We start from the raw sequence: 22815 nt of genomic DNA on the forward strand, positions 1-22815 counted from the left end.
ATTTTTTATTATTGCCAGAAGAGAAGAGAGACAAACGGAGTGAGAAAGTTTATGCTAAGAAGTCAACTGTGTGACACAGCTGACCACATATAAAATGCACTGTGAGCAGCACATGCAGTGGACAAAGCTGGATATTACCCAGAGAGGAGAGAATGATAAACCACACTTACGTGAGAGAGCCAGCAGTAAGTAAGATCAAGACATATATAGATATTGATAACATGAGCCTGGCAGAAATGCTAGTGCCTTCAGGGAAGGAGCACTCTATTTCTGCCCTCTATAAATCGTACAGTTTACAAACAATAAGTCATGGAACAACTCATACAGAAAGGCTATACCCAAAGCTGCCTAGTTAAAATATGGTCTTTATCATGCTCTAACTTCTCTAGCTTCTGCATTCAAATATTAGACACTAATATCAACAGTCTATGCCACAGTGTCTATTTAGCTACTATGTCTCTATTTAGTGTTTATTTAGCTAATATTTAGTGTCTATTTAGCTACTATTTAGATACTAATATCAACACTAATATCAACACTGTCTATTCCAGTGTCCATTTAGCTACTAGTCCTCAGTCTATGTGACATTTTAAAAAATACAAAAACAGAAGTGTACATTTTAATATTTTATTTATATATTTTATTATTGTTTAGTATTTTTATTAGTAGGATAATTTTATTATTGGGATAATTATTTTATTAGTATTTTATTATTCATAATTTTTAAATTATTAGGATAAAGTTTGAAAAAATAGGTTTCATACATGACCTAAAAGAATTTGGAATCTGGTTCTTAGCCTGGAAAATTACGAGAATCAGAGTAGCCTCCCAATGACTATTTGCTTCCTTTTTCTTGGAAGCAAATCCTTGATTTTTAACTGGGTACATGGCTGCCTGGAATAAGAATTTTCCCAACCTCCCTGCAGTTAAGTGAAGCTGTAACTAAATTCAAATAAACTGGACATAAGCAGAAATAGTACATGCAGAGTTCAGGAAGCATTCATTCTTAAAGGAATGTCCATTTTCATCCTTTCGTCTTTACCACTGGTCGGCAAGCCAAGTGATGGCCAACACCCAAGGTGCCACCTTGGACAATCAGGTCGCAGCCACACGTTGAGGATGATAGGGTTACACAATGAAAAGAGCCCGAATCCCTGACGATCATACCACCCTAAGAACACCTGGATGGCTTAGATTTCGTTTATGTTAAGGAGAAATAAATCATCTCAATTTAAGCCATAGTTAATTCTAGTTTTGTGAGTTTTTTGGTGAGTTTTGTCACTTACCAAATCTAATCCTAACTGATCTAAATGCTTTTGGAGATTATCGGTGATAGGCAGAGGGAGGTATTATTCTACTCCAAAGACTAAGACTTTAAAAAAAGGTGAAAACTAGTTAAATAGTGGAACAAAAGATACAAAAAGTAACAATGAAAAAAACTGCATGTTTATATTCTGCCAGGCACCAGTACTGAATCTCCATCAGTAACCTAAAGATCCTGCCGTCAACTTCACACTCAACAAGCATTTTCACCTCTCTCTTCCCAATGCCTTCCTTTTACAGATGTTTACTTTCTGTTCAAGGTACTACTGTTTTTCTAACCTCTGAGAAGCCTCTAAATCTGCTCTCTCTTGGCCCTCTGTCCAATATCCAGTGTTACCAAACCTTAAAGAGTCTTCTTTCAAGCCTGACATTTTCATTACATACCTGCTCCCACCCCCTAGTGGAAGCCATCATCTTCTCACATCTCAATTTCTGCTCCAGATTCTAACAGACTTTTTACTCTGCAGTTTCTCCCCTCTAGTCAAGTCTATATTCTATTACAAGAGTTTCCCAATAGTGTCATTCCTGTGGTTCCCTTGTGTTTTTAAAGACTAAATGTAAGGCCCTTAACAACCTACTTTGCACTTTCCAAGCTCTTCCTTTCACTATTTCCTGGAGTACGACAAACAAGATGTGGTGACCTCTTTTAGAACACCAATACTATATTACTATCTGCTACCAAACATAATAGGGTAGAAACCTAACAGAAGTACCAGAATCTGGCAGGTCAAGAGGCTACTCAAGTTGGGAGGATAAGAGCCCTCTAACTGTGCAGAAACTATAAAGATCACTAAAGGCTTATGAAGAAGGAATAGTCAGAAACCCCACTTTCAGTGTGCATTACCATACAGAAACAAATATTTAGCACATTATGCGCTGCCAGTTCAGTTCAGTCATTAAGTTGTGTCCAACTGTGACCCCATGGACTGCAGCATGCCAGGCTTCCCTGACCATCACCAACTTCTGGAGCCTGCTCAAATTTCATATCCATCAAGTCGGTGGTGTCATCCAATCATCTCATCCTCTGTTGTCCCCTTCTCCTCCTGCCTTCAACCTTTCCCACCATCAGGGTCTTTTCCAATGAGTCAGTTCTTTGCATGACATAGCCAAAGTACTGGAGCTTCAGCTTCAGCATCAGTCCTTCCAATGAACATTCAGGACTGATTTCCTTTAGGACTGACTGGTGTGATCTCCTTGCAGTCCAAGGGACTTTCAAGAGTCTTCTCCAACAAGTTCAAAAGCATCAATTTTTCAGTGCTCAGCCTTCTTTATGGTCCACCTCTCACATCCATATATTGGAAAAACCAAAGCTTTGACTAGACGGACCTTTGTTGCCAAAGTCATGTCTCTCCTTTTTAATATGCTGTCTAGGTTGGTCATGGCTTTCCTTCCAAGGAGCAAGCGTCTTTTAATTTCATGGCTGCAGTCACCCTCTGCAGTGATTTTGGAGCCCAAGAAAATAAAGTCTGTCACTGTTTCCATTGTTTCCCCATCTATTTGCCACAAAGTGATGGGACTGGATGCCACAATCTTAGTTTTCTGAATGCTGGGTTTTAAGCCAGCTTTTTCACTCTCCTCTTTCACTTTCATCAAGAGGCTCTTTAGTTCCTCTTTGTTTTCTGCCAATAAGCGTGGTGTCATCTGCAAATCTGAGGTTACTGATATTTCTCCCAACAATCTTGATTCCGAGCTCAGTACTGTCTTGAAATTACCTAAGCACATACCTGACAACACAGAGTCCCATTCATCCCAAGTACTCAAGAGACACAAGAGGCACTTTCCTAGGCAAAGCACCCAAAGTCATGTTCTCTGACTTAAAGAAGTCCAGCTAAGCTTAGAAATATGATAGGAAGAAACTCAAATGTTTCTATGAGCTGTCTTTCTTCCAGTTCATAGTGAATTCATGCATTGGTCTGGATTCACAGTGCACAAGAATCAAGTTAAAGAAGAAGAAAGAAAAACACCTTTACTCTATATCGTATAAACTAAGATACCTCAGGAATTATTAAAGAAAAAAAAAGTTGACTCTGAGCAGGAGAACCTGTGAGGAATGAAAAGAAGAAAACTGACTGTTCAACTGCAATTTCTGGTTACGCTCAAAACCAAGTAACAAACACTGATCCATGCCCAAGGCAGCAAGTGCTTCAAAAACAAAACAATCCACAGTCCAAGGGAAAATTCAAAAATGGCAGTGTGAATGCCCAAGGCATCTAAGAACTGAAACTTGGTCATTGGAACTGTGAGTATTCCGTGTTTTCAATACCACACCACTCCAAAATGGAGCCTAATCCATTAGGAGAAAGCTCTTGAAAAACAACAACAACAAAAAGTTATAGCATTTCCACTCCTGGACATATACCCAAGAGAACTGAAATTTGTTTATACAAAAATCTGTACACAAATGTTCATTTATGACACAAATGAACTTATCTATGAAACAAAAACAGACTCACACACATAGAGAACAGACTTGTTGGTTGCAGGAGTGGGGGGAGGAAGGATTTAGAGTATGAGATTAGCAGATGCAAATTACTTCATATTGAACGGATAAACAACAAGGTCCTACTGAACAGCACAGGAACTCTATTCAATATACCATAACGGCAAATAATATGAAAAAATGTATATATAACAGAATCACTTTGCTATACAATAGAAACTGACACAACACTGCAAATAAACTATATGTCCATTACACAAATTTTCTGAATCTGTGAATAATGTTATTGTGGGGAAGTTTATCCTAAGCCAGGAGTACTTTTTGTCATGAAACCACAATAATCAATTCTTTCATTAGTCCTGTACGTGAATTCGAATACTTGTTTTAATAAAAATGCTATTTGATATTTTATTTTTGAGATTATAATCCTAGAATAATCACTGAAACTGTGTTAAATTTCTCTGCTTTCTTTAAAAAAAGAGTGGGGGGGATTCTCTTTTCTGAGAGATAATTCTGGGGAAACACCAGGTCATATTCAGGTAGTATACTTGTTTTCAGCATTTCAAAAATTCTAATAGATATCCCATATATATCTACCTTAAGACTGTGTGTTAGTCACTCAGTCATGTCTGACTCTTTGCGACCCCATGGACTGTAGCCTACCAGGCCCTCAGTCCATAGGATTTTCCAGGCAAGCATACTGGAGTGGGTTGCCATTTCCTTCTCCTTATTCACCTTAAGACTAGACAGGGTGAATAAGGTATCCTGTTGCTTTTCCACTTCTAGCGGTCTATGTATGCATCAGGAACCAACAATTTGCAAAAGAAAAAAGTAGTAATCAAATATAAAAACATTCTATTTCACTAATAACCTAAGACAAAATTAAATCATTCCCTTCTTTGCTACACTGGTTAACATATTTAAAAAAATATGAAATATTCCAAACACATAGAAAAGTAGATAATACAATAACAAATATTCATGCACCACTACTCAATACAAATATTTTGTTATTAACAGTTTGCACCCACTGGGACATGGGAAAGACAGGTACTCTCAAATACTGTTGGTAAATAAATAAATAAATAGGGAAATTTCTGGGTGGCAATTTGACTACATTTACTAAGTCATAAAATATGCTTACCTCTTAATCTGGCAAGTCTACTTGGGGGAATTAACTTAAAGAAGTAATTAAGGATGTGTGACTATTTAGCCACAAGAACATTCATCATAGCATTCCTTAATAAAATAAAAAAGCAATCTCAAACTATCAAATGAAGAACTATGGTTAAATCATGGTAACCTATGCTATGAAGCATTATAAAGTCATTAAACTGATGTGAGGAAAATGTATTTAATGGCAAGGAAGTAGGTCCACAATACGTGAAGTGAAAATGTTATAAAATCAAGTGCTCAAGATTATCCTACAGAAGGAATGACAACCCACTCCAGTATTCTTGCCTGGGAAGTCCCATGGACAGAGGAGCCTGGCGGACTACAGTCTATGGGGTCGCAACTTAGCAACTAAACAAGATAATCCTACTTTGTAAATACAAAGGTTATAGATGACATGTGCACAGGAAAATTTGGAAGGGCACACATCAAAATAACAGTAATAATCTATTCAATGATATAGACTATTTTATCCAAAAACAGAAAAATAACACATTCTTCTGAAGCTCAGATGGCATATTCACTAATATAGACAGCATTCTGAGCAAAAAAAAAAAAAACAAAAAAACACGGTAACACTTTTAAAACAGAAATCATACAATGTTCTAAGATCACAACAGAATAAAACTAGAAATCAATAACAGAAAGACAGCTGTAAAATCTCCAAATATTTGGAGATTAAATAACACATTTCTAAATAACAAATAGGTCAAAGAAGAAAACTCTCTCAAGAGAACTTTTTTAAATTTGAAACTAAATGAAGCTGAAACATAATTTTGAAATTTGTGGGATGCAGAGAAAAGAAAGCAGAAGGAAACTTATAGCACTGAATGCACATAATAGGAAAAAATGAAGATCTAAAACTTAATAATCTCAACTTCCACCTTCGAAAACTATCAAAAGAACAAGTTAAATCCAAACGAAGCAAAGGAAATAAAAATCAGTGCGGAAATCAACAATACTAAAAACAGAAAATTCATAGAGAAATATCAATGAAACCAACAGCTGGGATTTTTAAAATATCACTAAAATGGAAAAATACCTAACCAGACTAAAAATACCTAACCAGACTAAACTATTAACATCAAAAATGAAATAGAGGCCATCAGTATTGATTTTATGGACATTAAAAGGATAACAAAGAAATATTATGAACAATTCCATGACCATAATTTGATAACCTTGATGAAAAAGGACCAATTCTTAGAAAAACACAATTTGCCAAAACTCACACAAGGTGAAAAAGACAATCTGGATAGGCCTATATCTATTAAAGAAATTATAATCTTTAATAATCTTCCCAAACTGAATGCACCAGGCTCTGATGAGTTCACTAATGAAGCCTACCAAACATTTAAGGTAATTATACTAATTTTCTATAGTCTCTTCCAGAACAGAGAAGTAGAGCAAATACCTCCTAATTCATTCTATGCAGCAGTGTGCTGTGCTAAGTCCCTTCAGTCATGTCCAACTCTTTGTGGCCCTATGGACTGATCCTGCCAAGCTCCTCTGACCATGGGATTCTCCAGGCAAGAATACTGAAGTAGGTTGCCATGCTCTCCCTCTCCTCCAGGGGATCTTCCCAACCCAGGGATCGAACCCGCATCTCCTGCAGCTCCTACACTGCAGGCAGATTCTTAACCGCTGAGCCACCATGGAAGCCCTCTGTGCAGCAGATATCACCCTACTATTAAAATCAGACAAAGATATTACGTGGAAAGAACCAGTATTGCCCATGAATGTAGATATAAAAACTGTCAACAAAATACAAGCAAATCAAATTCAATAATGTATCAAAAGAATTATATGTTGTAACCAACTGGTTACAAGTATGCAATGCAAGATTGGTTCAACTGAAAAATCAATTAACATAATCCATCATAACAGGCTTAAAAAAATAGTCATATCAGCAGATGCAGAAAAAGCATTTACAAAATTTAACAGTCATTCATGATAAAAACTCTCAGCAGAATTAGATGGGACCCTTCTCTACTTGCTAAAGAACAACAGGGGTGGAGTGAGGATGGGGGAGAACCTTAGAGCTGGCAAATAAACTTATGGAAAGATGTTCACATCCTATGCCATTGGAGAAATACAAATTAAAATGAGTTACCACTACACAGGGCTTTCCAGATGGCTCAGTGGTAAAGAAGCCGCCTGCCAATGCAGGAGATGCCAGAGATGCAGGTTTGATCCCCTGGAAGAGGAAATGGCAACCCATTCCAATATTCTTTCCTGGAAAATCCCATGGACAGAGGAGCCTGGCGGGCTATAATCTGTGGTGTTGCAAAGAGTTGGACATGACTGAGCGCATGCGTGCACACACACACAGAGCCACATAGCTATTATAATGGTCAAAATCCTGAATACTGACACCACCAAATGCTGGAGAGGATAGAATTCTCATTCATTGCTAATGGGAATGCAAATGCTATAGCCATTCTAGAAGACAGTTTGGCAGTTTCTTAAAACTAAAAATACTCTTACCATGAGATCCAGAATTATGCTCCTTAGTATTACCCAAATGAGTTGAAAACTTATGCCATATAAAAACCTACCTACACATGGATGTATTTTATAGCAGCTTTATTCATAACTGTCAAAACTTAGAAGCAATTAAGTTGTCCTTCAATGGGTGAATGAATAAACAAGCTGTGGTACATTCAGCCAATAAAGTATTATTCAGAGCTTTAAAAAAAAAAGAGCTATCAACCTACAAAAAGACATGGAGGGATCTTCAATCCATATTACTATGTGAAAGAAGCCAATGTGCAAAAAGCTACATACTATATGATCCCAACGACATAACATTCTGGGAAAAACTTTGGAGACCAAAAAAGGGATTTGTAATCTAGCAACCATTAAGGAAAGGATGAACAGGTAGAGCACAGCAGGTTTTTAGGCCAATGAAACAACTCTGCATGATACTATAATTACTGATACATGTTGTTATACATTGATCCAACCTCACAAATGTACAGCACCAAGAATGAACCCTCATGTAAACTATGGACTCTGAGTTGATAATGATGTATCAGTGTTGTTTCACTGATTGCAGTAAATGTACTGCGGTGGGTGGTGAGAAAGGCTGTGGGTGCAGTGGTGGAGGTGGGGTGCTCAATTTTTTGTGTGAACCTAAAACCGCTTTAAAAACAAAGTCTATTCAAAAGGAAAAATCCACTAGTTCATCTTTAAAAAAAAAAACAATTAAGAGATTACTGGAGAAGTTAATGCTCTTCATTTAACTTGCGTTTTCTACTTCTTGTACAGTGAAATGAATAACCACCACACAGAAGAGTGGGTGAGATGGTGGAGAACTAACCTAACTTGAGAAAACAGTATTTTGATATATACTCTCAGGCTAAAGACAAAAAAAAAACCACTCTCCTCAAATATTGTATTCCACTTTTTACAGGGGTATGAATTAAAAATTCTGAAACTAATTTATGTATACTCTAGGATTGAGCAAATAAGTCAATATATTGTGGATGAGACCCAGGATTTTTACTTTGGCAAAAGGAATTACAAATAAGAATGAGGTAAAGTTAGAACGAACTCTGTAATACCAGATTGGAATTGGGAAAGATAACATGATGAAATCATGTTTTTTTAAAAAAATATATACACAGATAGATATAAAAATGCATATATGTGTATACGCCATATTTTTTAGTTCTGTTCAGTAAATAAAATAAAGGATATAGAATGGTTCATCCTTAGAGCAGAATTCTAAAAAATGTGTAAGAAATGATAGAAATAGAAAATTACCCTTAGACAAAATCCACAGTAGCAACTTTACATGCATGCGCTATTAATGGATGCTAAAATTAAGTGAAAAAGGCATGCTAAGAAATAGGATATTTATATAATCTCAAAGTATATCCTCACAAAAGTTACTAATTACAATTAATAAGTTAATTATACCTCAAATAGTAACTTTACAGTGGTGAAAGCTGCAAACACCACCTTAGTGGTCTGTTAGTATCTCTAGTAATAGAACAAAATCACGTGCTATCTGATGACATATAGGAAAAGACACACATCACTCCTGGGGTATTTTTGCTAAAAATGCATAACCTCACTTTAATCACAAGAAAACAGACAAATGCAAACTGAGAAAAGTCCTACAAAATAACTGACAGTACTTTTCTGAAGTGTCAAGGCCATGAGAGCAAAGGAAGACTAAGGAGCTGCCACAGAGAATAAAAGGAGACGTGTGAAGTTGCTCAGTTGTGTCGGAGTCTTTGCAACCCTTTAGACTGTAGCCTGCCAGGATCCTCGGTCCATGGGATTTTTCAGGCAAGAATACTGGAGTAGGTAGCCATTTCCTCCTCCAGGGGATCTTCCTGTCTCAGGATTCGAACCCATGTCTCCTGTGTCTCCTGCACTGCAGGATTCTTTACCGCTGAGCCATCAGGGAAGCCCCATAAAAGGACATACCACAACTCAATACAACATGTGATCCTGGATTGCATCTCAAGCCAGAAAAATGATATTAGGGGATGACTGGCAAAATCTGAAAAGCTCTTTATATTAGATAATATTATATCTATGCTAACAATGATTTTGACGACTACACTATGAAATGTTGGAGTGAAGAGTACTGGTCTTCTAGTATTTTTGTACCCCCTTTAAAGTCTGCGATTATTCCAAAATGAGAAGTCTTGAAAATAAAACATGCTTAAACAGCCTCCTACTACTAGACTATATGGAGACATGTCCATTTCATTCATTAATAGGCGTACACCACCTAGTCCAGGGTCTTAGGCATAGAAGTGCTCAGTATTCACCACCCTAACCAAAGCTAAAATGAGTTGCTTCTGATATATCCAATGTGACTCCAGACAGACCAACAGTTTTCATAGCATGGTATGTCCCATTTACAATAAAATGGCATTAAAATAAAATATATACAATATATGAATCTTTTACTTTGAAACTCTATAACTACTTCGACATGCTGACTCCAGGTAGAAGGCTCCATGAAACTTTTCAAAATAAAGTCAAATGAAAAGTTGATCCAAAGACTTCCAATATTTAATACACTATAACCAAGAGCTATGAAAATCAGCTCTCACATTTTAAATTATCCCTGGAAAAATGACAGTGAAATACAATCTGTTTAAGGAATTCTCAACTTTCTGGTTTTTTGAGTAGTAACTGCTGCTTTTTGGTCTAATGCTAACTAGCATACAGTCCCTCTTTGTGTATCAGGCATCCAAATGCCAGCTCTCCTACCATATAACCCTGCAATCCACTCCTGGGCATATATCTGGAGGAAAACATAATCTGAAAGGATATATGCACCCCAATGTTCATTGTAGCTCTGTTTACAATAGCCAATACACAGAAGCAACCTACATGTCCACTGACAGAGGAATGAATAAAGATGTGGTACATACACACAATGGAATATTACTCAGCCATTAAAAAGAATAAAATAATGCCATTTGCAGCAACATGGATGGACCACGAGAGTCTCCTACCAAGTGAAGTAAGTTAGAGAAGGAAAGTACACATGACATCCCTTATATGTGGAATCTAAAAAGAAATGATACAAATGAACTTGCTTACAAAACAGAAAGAGATTCACAGACTTAGAAAAATTAGCTTGTGGCTCCCCGAAGGGAAGGGATAGTTAGGGAGTTGGGGAAGGTCATGTACACATTGCTATATTCAAAATGGATAACCAATAAAGACCTATGGTATAGCACATGAACTTGGTTCAATGTTATGTGCCAGTTTGGATGGGATGGGAGTCTGGGGGAGAATGGATATATGTATATGTATGGCTGGGTCCCTTCGCTGTTCACCTGAAACTACCACAACACTGTTAATTGGCTGTACCCCAAAACAAAATAAAAAGCTTAAAGTTTGAAAAAAAAAAATGCCAGCTCTCTCATGAGGGAAAACATTTGTTCTTTTTGTTTTGTTTTTCAAGACCTTCAAAAACCTTCCAGTGTGCAGGAGTGCAAGTTTGAATCTGGCCCTATTTCCCATCCTCCAAATCTAAAGCCCAAGCTCAGTCCTGCCCAGCAGGGAACCCTCTTGGAAGCACAGACAACATATCTTAAGCCCTTATCACCTTACAAAGCAATACTCAACCCACCAAAACTTTACATATTACTTTCCCCAACCAAAGACTACCTCTAACCACCAAGTGAGGGAGTGTGACAGGAAGGTTAAGTTCAGTGATGCCTCTTCAAGAGAAAAGTGTAAATCACTCAGTTGGGACTCTTTGAAAGCCTATAAACTGTAGCCTGCCAGGCTCTTCTGTTCATGGAATTCTCCAGGTAAGAACAGCAGAGTGGGTTGCCATGCCCTTCTCCAGGGGATCTTCCCGACCCAGGGACTGAATCTGGGTGTCTGGCATTGTGGACAGATTCTTTACCATCTGAGCCACCAGGGAAACATTAAAAAATCTATGCATTCAAATGTGGTAAAATGTTAACATTTTGGGAATCTGGGTACAAAGCACACAGGAATTCTTTGTATTATTTTTGCAACTTATCTTTAAGTCTGAAATAATTTTATTTCTAATTTAAATGTATCCCTGAATAGGAATCTTAATGATTATGGTTGCATGACTTGATAAATTTACTAAAAATCACTGAATTATACATTTAAAATGGATGAATTTTATGATACTTAAATTATGAAAATAATAAGTTTTTTCCTCGAAAGAAAAAAAAGGACCTCTGTATTCCTCTGGTACTAGAGGTCAAAGATGAAAGCCACAGTGTCAATATTGCCAAAAGGAAGCCTCTGAGAAAGATATATGTATATATACAGGGAGGGCATAGCCTCACCAGTGATTCGGCTTCTCTACCCCCACCTCAATTTTGAGCTTTGGTTAACAATTCCAGGAAACCAAGAAAGATCCACATTGGTACCTACAAAGCATCTAGTTAAAGGATTATCACCTTAAAAAAATTTTTTTTCCAAAAGGCCTTTTGGGGTTTTTTTTGCATGGCTTGTGGGATCTTAGTTCCTGGACCAGGGAATGAACCTGCATCCTCGGCAGTGAAAATGTCAAGTCCTAACCACTGGACCACTAAGGAATTCCCTTTCCCTTTATTTCTGTGTGGATACTGAAAAAGAATGCCCACTTGACTATATTGAGTGCACAAGCCTAACAGCCACTTCAAATGTCCGCTTCAAATGTGGCTTGTTACCAATTCCATCCATCACCTTTCAGACTTTAAGCTTAAATGTTCTTCTGTGGTATGTAGATAGCAATAACAAAGAAATTCTTCATACATTTTAAGATCAAAGTTTTAAATCTCTAGCTTTCAGACAAACTGACAGACTACCTTTTTGAGTGGGGGATAAGTGAATCTGTATTTTATTTTAGACCTGGATTCGTTCCTATCAGGCTGGGAGCCTGAACTAATTTCCAAGCAAAGTTTAAAGACTTTTTCTGAAAACTTCATATACCATAAAATTCACTTTTTCATAGTACCTTGTACAATTCAACGAGTTTTAGTATATTCACAAGGTTGGTCAACCATCACCACCATCTAATACTAGAACCTTTTTACCACCTCAAAAAGAGACCCTATTACCCATTAGCAGTCACTTACTCTTCCCTCTTGCTTTCCCCCTCTTTAAGTGCCTGGTAACCAATTATCACTATGCCAAAGCCTTTGACTCTGTGGATCACTATAAACTGTGGAGAATTCTGAAAGAGATGGGAATACCAGACCACCTGACCTGCCTCTTGAGAAACCTGTATGCAGGTCAGAAAGCAACACTTAGAACTGGACATGGAACAACAGACTGGTTCCAAATAGGAAAAGGAGTACGTCAAGGCTATATATTGTCACCCTGCTTATTTAACTTATATGAAGAGTACATCATGAGAAAGGGGCTGGATGAAGCACAAGCTGGAATCAAGACTGCCAGGAGAAATATCAATAACCTCAGATATGCAGAGGACACAACCCTTATGGCAGAAAGTGAAGAGGAACTAAAAAGCCTCTTGATGAAAGTGAAAGAGGAGAGTGAAAAAGTTGGCTTAAAGCTCAACATTCAGAAAACGAAGATCATGGCATCTGGTCCCATCACTTCATGGGAAATAGATGGGGAAACAGTGTCAGACTTTATTTTGGGGGGCTCCAAAATCACTGCAGATGGTGATTGCAGCCATGAAATTAAAAGACACTCCTTAGAAGGAGAGTTATGACCAACCTAGACAGTATATTCAAAACCAGAGACATTACTTTGCCAACAAAGGTCCGTCTAGTCAAGGCTATGGTTTTTCCAGTAGTCATGTATGGATATAAGAGTTGGACTGTAAAGAAAGCTGAGCGCCGAAGAATTGATGCTTTTGAGCTGTGGTGTTGGAGAAGACTCTTGAGAGTCCCTTGGACTGCAAGAAGATCCAACCCATCCATCCTAAAGGAGATCAGTCCCGGGTGTTCACTGGAAGGACTGATGTTGAAGCTGAAACTCCAATACTTTGGCCATCTCATGCAAAGAGTTGACTCATTGGAAAAGACCCTGATGCTGGGAAGGATTGGGGGCAGGAGGAGAAGGGGATGACAAAGGAGATGAAATGGCTGAATGGCATCACCGACTCAATGGACGTGAGTTTGGTTAGACTCTGGGAGTTGGTGATGGACAGGGAGGCCTGGCATGCTGTGATTCACAGGGTCGCAAAGAGTTGGACACGACTGAGCGACTGAACTAAACCAATTATCTACTTTTCATGATAATACTTCTTTTTCTTCTTTATATTTTCTTTTTGAAACAGCATTTATACAGACAAAATACAAATTTCATTTGGTCATAGCTTCTAGTAAAATAAACATTGGTATACAATATTAGCACCACTAATGTCACCATGTGAGATTAAAGATAATTATTAACATGGATGTTTATCCATGACTACCAAAGTCACATCGATAACTCTTAACAAGAACTGTGTATATATTATACATAATACATATTAAGCAGGTACATATTTATGTATCTAGCTCATATACAAATGAGCGAGATGGCAGAATGTCAACACCTGAACCCTTAGCCCTGTGGAGAATGAGACACAAAGATGCATAATAACCTCCAAGGTCAACTTGAGTGGAAAAGACACCTAATAAACATTTGATGCCAGCTGCAGCCTAAGTATGTCCTAAAACTACCAGCATTGCTAGATTCAGAAATAAGGCCTTCCACTGTGGGATGCTGGAATGGCCGTGGTCCTCTGCCCTCATATGCCTGTGCACTTGTCTCTCAGAGGCTGTCATGACAGGTGCTACCCAGCTTCTTTTACTTTCAGTCCAGACACCTAAGTTTCATGGAAGAGACACTGACAACACCGCACGAACTGGATGCCACTCAAAGCAATGCCACTTTTTAGGCATCTCTGAGTCCCAGGAGGTGGATTAGCAGCCAAGAAAAAGCCAGGCAACCAAGTACAGTTCAGTGTTACAGAATCACTCTGTACTACTGAATATGTACCAGGTGCTTCACATACATTACATGTTGAAATCTCACAACTGCTCGGAGGTAGGTACTGTGATTATTCCTCCATTTTATGGACAGGAAACTGAGCTTTGGAAATCACAAAACAGCTAGGAAGTGATGAAGTTGGAATCTTAAACCTGTCTGTGCTCCTAACACTATGCTGTTTGGAGGTTTACAAAGTTATAAACCAAAGCTATAACCAAGACCACAGAGAGTCTGTGCCTCTGTGTAATCCCTGAACTACGTAATTAGAATTATACATATTCTGCTTTTTTTTCAGTAACTGTCTTCAATCAAGTTCCAAAATTAGCACTTTGCACAATCTCATTTTTATAAAAAGTCAAACATTAACTAAAATTACAAGCTGAACGAAAGAGGACAATGTCAAAAGTACAAGGTTAAAACATATATGCACATTTCCAAGCTAGAACAAATCAGGAACTAAATTACTTCAATCCACAGCAATGAACCATGAAACATGTATAAGAAAAATAATTATAAACTTCATCATGGGAGATACATTAGAAATTCATCTTAAAACTGCCAAATGATAAGTGTTTACTTCTTAAATTCAAGAACACTAAACTGAATCCAATTTAGAGTACCTTTTACAATAATTGGAGAAAATCTGAGATATGGCAAAGCCAGGGGCTAGTTATCAGAGTTTAGGGTTTTAAAGTCACAGGTTAGATTTCCATTGTGGTCTAACTATACTTCATGCTCCACGGAAGTACGTTTCTTGCCCTTTCTCTCAAAAGAACTGGTGATTTGAACATTGAGGCAGTAGAAACTCCTAGAGAGATCTGGAAGCAGTAAGCTGAAAATCAGTCCCAGTCAACAGGCTAAATGAGAAGCACTGCTGATGTAAAAATAATCCCCTGGGCACTGCCCCCAAATCCTTTTTTAACCATATATGCCATGAAGCCAAGACTGGAGTTGCTGCAACTTCAGGACTTACATGTTGCAGATGTAAGAAGCTGTCGTGTTAATAACAAATAAACACTCAATGTTCACTGCATGCCAGGCTCAGTTCTAACCACCTTACATGCATTAACTCATTTAATCCCTAGAAGGATGACAGAACACTAAGACATAGAGATGCTGTGTTAGGCCACTTGCCCAAGTTACACAGTAGAAGGTGACAGAGCTAGGAAACAACCCCAAGCAGTCTGCCTCCAGAGTCCATGTATTTACCCACTGAGCAGGTCAGATGGAGCAAAGAGTCCAGTATTTAACTACTATGATATATTGCTTGGTGCCCAGCCAAGACTCAAATCACTGGACAGATAACCAAACGGCATAACTAGATTACTAGTCCTTAAAATCATTTTCGATTTCCTTGAATACCTCAACTCTCCAAAGAGGGGGAATCTTCAATAACTGTCGGTTTACAAAAGAATGACATGACTCAAGCCACAAGTTATACAGTTGAGCTCTGGCCAGAATGCCACATTCTCTTCAGTGAAGTCGTTTTAGCATGAGGGTTTAGGCAACATCACAGCCTTGCAGGAATTTATGAAGACTTATTTTTTTTGTTACCTGGAAAGCACACAATTTAAGTATTAAAATGTTTCATACAATATTGCTACCAACCAAAAAAGATTTTTAAAAAACTGGGTTTTTGCTCATTTTTTCCATCATGGTCTCAGAACAGTCTTCCCATCCCCCAAAACATACGCTTTTCCTATTCATCTCATTTCAGGGAACAGATTCCACTTAAGATTTGGCTTCCTTCAAATACCTTCAGAAACACCCTGGCTATTCTGGTATCTACAAAAGTTCAAACTCTCTTAAGTTTGTTGACACAAAAAAACACTCATAAAACTTCATGTATTCTATAGCCTTCATCCCACGTACTTGCATAAGCCAGTGTCTTAAGGAATTTTCCTGTTAGATGATAACAGCATTCTTTTCCTTGTACTTTACAAAATTAGGCTGGTACTGTCATGTAGCCAAGTCATCTCTGGCTAAAGAAGGCCACTGAAGCTAGGAAAGTTGAGTAAAAACTCCAGAAATAACTTCTCCCAGAGCCCTATAAGGGCATTTTAGCAACTGTTGGGTTGAACAGAAATAGTCAACAAACATCAACCTGCAAATTTGAGAGAATAAAATGCTGCAGACCAAATGACAATGGTTTGAGATGGTGAGTGTAACTGGGCAACCACTGACACAGATATTCTACCACAATGCTTCCTACTCACCTCCCCAGGTCCCAGTGCAATGGCACACACAATGAAAGGAGGTAACAGTCACCCTCAATCCCCAGGGACTTGGACAATACAGCAAGCCGAGGGCATATGATACTGCTAGAAATACCTTTCCCAGGGGGGGATGGTATAAAACGCTCTGCACTTCACAGTGTTTGCTGGCTTTCCGGTTCTCCTACACAGAGATGGTAGGAGCTGACAAACCTCTGTGGGAAGTTATTTTCCCAGACAGACGGCTATTGGCTAAGAGCTGCCCTGATAAGTCCCCTTGGCCACCATGCTCAGTATTGCTGCAGAGCATCCTGTTGATCTGACGTTTCCATTAAGGCACTGGGAAAGAGCTGGAGCAGCCTCAGTCATCATCCTGAACAACCTCATATGTACACATACCCCACAATACCTGAGAAAGCAAGCTAGCAGAAGGCTTCTTTATCCCCTTCCCCCAGACCTGTAAGTATCAGTCTATGAAAAATAAGACATTTCACACTGAGTCAGATAGCAAAGAGTTATAAAAAATTCAGTCCAAACCATCTCATAGAAACCTCCTCAGAAGCATACATACAGACTACTCAGAGGTGCCCTGAAGATAGTGACTCAGAATCCATACTGATTTGGTCTATACGTACAACTCGGAAGGAAGGAGAAGAGATGAATAGACACCCTTCACAAACACTTCCTCCTTACCCTAAGGACTTCTTCCCCCACATTCTTAGGGCTCTCATAAGATTATGAACTGCTATGTCCCTGGGAGCTTACTCCACATCTGTTACCTTAAAGAATATCCATATATGAAATTTTTTTCCCAAAATATGGTTGGAAATTATTTGACATGAAGAAGAGGAAGAGGAGGATAAGATGACAGTCTAGTTTCAAATGCTTACTAGATACCAGACACTATGGTAAGTATTCTGTGTACATTATTCACCAAGAGTCACTACTGAAATGCCATGTTATCCTTCAAAAAGTTTCCCTAACCACTTCATCTAAAACTACCCTCATATGCATTCTCTTAATACCCTGCTTCAGTATCTTTATAGCATTTAGCACTACCATGTATTAAATTTGTCTACTTGTGCATGCTCTGACTTCTGTAACGAAAACAGAAGCTATATGTGTCTTGTTTACTGCAGCACCTCCAACATCCAGAAAGGTACTTGGTACACAGCAGGCACTCGTGAACGGAAGATTTCACTGAATCTGCTCCAGAGTCCCCTGAGGTCCAAGTAACAGAGGGAACTGAGGCCAAGGGAGATTAAGAAATTTGCCAGAGACAACCCAGCTAGGAAGTAACATTAACATCTGACCACAGAACCTACACTCTTCTTTTTCTTATCAAAATGATCTGTACGCATCTGAATCATGGTGAAGTGAAAATGAAAGTCACTCAGTCCTGTCTGACTTTTTGCGACCCCATGGACTATACAATCCATGGGATTCTCTAGGCCAGAATACTGGAGTAGGTAGCCTTTCCCATCTCCAGGGGATATTCCCAACCCAGGGATCAAACCCAGGTCTCCCATATTGAAAGCAGATTCTTTACCAACTGAGCTATCAGGGAAGCCCTGAGTTGTGGTAAAGGTTATTAAAAAAAAGGATACCAATCACATCATGAAGTCTAAGCAGTTCAGCGAGAAGACTCTACTACATGGCAGTATTAGCAGAGTGACCTCTGCCCACGACAAGGAGAGAATAAAAATCTAGGAAATGGGGTCATCTGGATAAGAATATAGCTATGTCTTATTAAGAAATAACTCTAGTGAACACTGAAAATGTTACCAGACAGAAATTTAGAGTTTGTCTGAGAGGACACTCTATGGAATTCATAAATACTATATAATCTCTGTCATCTTTCTTAGCCTGAGATTATAAGCTCTTAGAAGACAGAGGCTGTCTCTTACTTGTTCTCCTGCACAGAGTAACGTATGGTACCCTAAGCATGAGGATGGCTACCCATTAAAACAATCTATTTCACATCTAAAAAATTCTGGCCTTGCTCTTGTTTTATTCTGGTGTACCATTCACTGGGCAAGGGTCATTCATGCAGGATTCAGGAGTCCTAACAGTGTTCAAAGAATGTGTGGGAAAGGTGGGGGGAGAGATGTCTATAGGCCTCAGCCCCTTGACACTGCTTATGTAAGTAAATGAACATTTTTCCAGATGCGGCTCTAACAGAAATCCAGCATAAGGATAATCCTTATTTTTAAAGAAGCCTACCCTAGTTTTACATGACATCACTCTTTAGGAGGCTGGATACTTTAGATAGATAGGATTTGGGGTAGAGATAGAGGGAAGAGGCAGTTAAGACACAATATTGTTATTTTTTCAGATTAATCAGCTATGATGAAAAGTAACACCCCTCTAGGAGAAACACACAGTTGGGAGAATGGCACAAAAGAAATGGCAACTGCCATGGCTTGCCAGTTCTGTTTCTACCACTTACAGTGGCAAAGGATTTAAAAGTTACTCACTGACAAAAACAAAATGCTTATGGGTTAAATGAATGTTCTCAAATTAGCACAGATTGTTAGAATGGAATCAACCATAAGTATACAGACTAGGACTTTTATTCTTCTCTCCAAATTTTGGCAGGTAGCATTTTCTAGCACATAATTAGCATCTATTAAATGACTGGCTCAATGATGGACAAATCAAAAAGGAACTCTGTCAAAGGGATACAGCCCTAATCCACTTATTGTCTAAGGATCTAGCAGTATTTACACTACTAACAACAGGAATAGATACGTCAGGTTTCTTCTAATTACTTCTTGATCCCAAAAGATTTAGAGTTATGTCATCCTCATTGACATAAGGGGAGAATATGGTCAAAGAAGGGAAAAAGTGAAGTGTAATGAGCCATGCTGAATGGAACAAAGCTGATGAGAGGGCATTAGGCTATGAAAGAGAAGAGTTCTCATGCAATACTAGTATGCCCTGGCAGAGCCTTCTTTTAAGATTCTGGGTATATTGAAATCACAGTGTTACCCACAGGCAGTGGGTATGTAAAAATCAAATTATAGCACTTCTTTCTCCCACTTCACAGATGGAGGAACTAAGACATCACAAAGAAAACAACTTTCCCAAGGAAATATGATGACAAGAAGAATTCTATCCATTTCATATTTCCTCCCAAAACTATCAGGCAGGGTTTAGTTAAAGACCCAGATGAGAGTCCTATGTGGCAAGCTAAATATCTCTAGGTGTTTCAAACATAAGGTAAGTATAGATTTCGATTCACCAGCTCAAACTATAATGCAGCTAAGAACTCGCGTACGCAACTCCAATCTGTAAAGAACAGTGATGAATGCAAAAGACCCCTACAGTCAACCGGTCTCCTTTCCCCAATGGCTGTCTTGCAAAAGTAGCACATGCAGGCCGGACCTGACTGCCACAGGACTTGCCATTGGTAGTCTTCACCCGAGGTCTGTGCCAGGAAGTTCCTTGAGATCACAGACAAGGAGGATCGTTTTTTTGCATCTGGATCCCAAGCTCAGTCACACTCTGAAGGGAAGAACCCCAGACCTGTCATTTTTTTCCACCTACTGTCTTTGGAATATGATCCAATGACAACTGAATGCATTTCTAAAATATACTCTGTGCCCATTAAATTTTCTAGAGAAACTTCCTCAGCTTCTTTTAAAGTTTCTCTTGGTTAGAATGTGGAATGCTCTAAATATAGATTTCTGGTACCTTTCCAAAGTTTGATCATTTGAAGCCCTCCCTCCCCACTCATGAAAAATATATCCTTTCAGCATCATTTGACCGAAGTATAAAGCAACCTGGTTGGCCTCCATGCATCCGATGGCATCTTCCAAGAGTGAAAACTCCACGCAGACATAGCCATAGTCGTAACCTGGGGACAGCATTTAAATACAGACGGGAGTGGTGTTAGTGCCTTGAAAACACAAAAGACACACTTAAATCCCCTGTTTCCGAACCCCTTAAACACAAGCCCTCCCAATGGCCCCTCCCTCCCAAGCAGAAAAAAGTACTGCTACCCCAAACAGAAAAAAAGTACTGAAGGAAAAGTCTGGATGTTTCTGGATTTAGAGAGTCATTCCAAAATGGCCTTTTCTATTAACCAAGAAGATCCTCTGCCCTCTTTAGCACTGATGATCTGGTGAGGGTATCCCAGAATTGGGTAATCCCACAGAAAGTTCAAAGGGGGACCCGAAACATTGTAACCACAGGCTGAGTCTTCTGGAAAAACAAAGTCAACAAGAATAGGAAAGTATCTGGAAAAAAAACACAATGTATCCCAAAACAGGAAGAGAAGCAATTATCCAAAAGCTATGCTAATAGTCACCACTTTTCAAGCAGAAACCGCCTTCAAAGACAGAAGTGCTAACAGACTGAGGCAACTATTCTGTTTGGACACCACAGGAAGCTTCTGGTTGGCAGGGGACAGACCATATCAGGTCGTCTTTTTTTTTCCTTGTTTCAACTCAAGTCATAAACCAGCTAAAATCTTTTATGAAAGGAAGAAGATGTAAAAGCATAAATAAGTACAAATAGCTGGGTCCAAAATTGTGCTTATACACAAAGCTGGGGTAGGCTGGGGAGAGACAGGAGTTGTTAGCAATCAATACATGTTAAAGAATTAAACATACCATCAGACTACAAAAGACTTTTCACCTTTTTCCTGAGAACTGTCATCGTCGACACTCATGACCCATGAAACAGGAAGTCATGGGATTTACAAATTGATACACTCTAATACTAACCCATCCTATAATTTCCTTGATACTGCCACCATATGACTACAACAATACACCTGTTAATGCAATGCTCCTCAAATGGCTTCCATGCTTCCTCCACTGCCTCACAGGATAAAGAAGCTCATCTTTAGGAGTGACACTGTGCAGATGGAACAGCAAGAAAAAGATGCGATCTGTTCAGATGAGAAATAAAACTCAGGGAAAGAGAAACCACATGAAACCTAGGTCAATTCTGAGCACAAAGTATATATAATAATAGGAAACTGATATCATTGGATCAAGGTAATAAAGGCCAAAAAAAAAAAAAAGCCAATAAAACTAGGGCAATAGAAAATAGAACTTAAAAACAGGCCAAATTTGGTGAAATGGGTTGGATTCCTTGTCACAAGAAATGAACAGCCTGAAATGTTTTATTATGACAGCAAAGCTGTGACTTTAGGTTTGTTAAATACTTCAAGTTCATTACAAAATGTTACAATCCTGCAATTTGATTCTTGCTTTGCATTTTGGGAAATAACCAGGAAGAAAAGAAATCTACTAGAAATCTCAGCACCACCATCAGTGGACAGAGACTTTCTACCTGTATTTTACAGCTTTGATCAACACAAACTAGAACTCCTAAAATCTCTATTTAAACTTACCACAACAAAATCAGTTTCCTCTGATTAGTAACTATTTGAATAAATGAAACTACTTTAAAAAGAAACCGTATATGCATTTGTCTATATCCTATTTTAACAGCAGAAATTGTTTTGTTATGTAATTCCTTTCAAGTGGACTTTCTTGATTAAATTCAGTGACCATCTCACACATAAAACAGTCTGCTTTTTATAAAGGGCTCTGAATGTTCTTGGGAAACACTGCAGAATAGTAGAAGCAACTAAGGTGCGTTTTCTCATAAAGTATCTACTGTATAAACAGTCAAATGCATGCCCACAATCAGAAAGGGGCAGCCGTGGAACAAGCATTAGCTCAAGTGTGTTGATTACCTCAACAGAACATTATCAAAAGAGCATCCAGGTGGGTGGAAAGCAAACCCTCTTCATAGCTACCAAAATGAAAAACACAGAGAACTGACACCAAATTGGCCAAGTCCTGAGTCTCCTTTCTGTTCTTAAAGACGTAACTATTACAGCCCAGAGGAGCACACAGAATCTGTGTACAGAAAAAGAAAGGATTCATGACAACATTCACAGTTTGCTCAAGGACAGACTTTGATAATAATGTTACTGGAAGGAAAAGATAGTCTAGAGGAGACATAAGGGACATCTAATAGTGCCTCTATACAATCCTGAGATACTACATGTTGACAATGTACTTTAGATATAGTATTAAATTCACAAGTCCCACACTCAAATTCTCCTGCCTGAAACTCTGGCTGTTAGACAAAAACAGAAATTTAGTTTAGGGAATTCCCTGGTAGTCCAGTGGTTAAGATTCAGCACTCTTACTGCTAGGATCTGGGTTCAGTCCCAGGTTAGAGAACCAA

At 38.5% G+C, this 22815-nt stretch overlaps 1 protein-coding gene across 1 annotated transcript in view; it reads right to left on the reverse strand.

The window, feature by feature from the left end:
* The window catches only part of RBM6 (RNA binding motif protein 6), an 83700-nt gene that overhangs the window by 24453 nt on the left and 36432 nt on the right, over positions 1–22815 (reverse strand). The window contains exon 6 of the mRNA XM_068982959.1: positions 20388–20461. Coding sequence (XP_068839060.1) covers positions 20388–20461 — 74 coding nt within the window. The remainder of the gene's footprint in view (positions 1–20387; positions 20462–22815) is intronic.

This window comes from Capricornis sumatraensis, chromosome 10, assembly GCF_032405125.1.
Source record: "Capricornis sumatraensis isolate serow.1 chromosome 10, serow.2, whole genome shotgun sequence".
Lineage (NCBI taxonomy): Eukaryota > Metazoa > Chordata > Mammalia > Artiodactyla > Bovidae > Capricornis > Capricornis sumatraensis.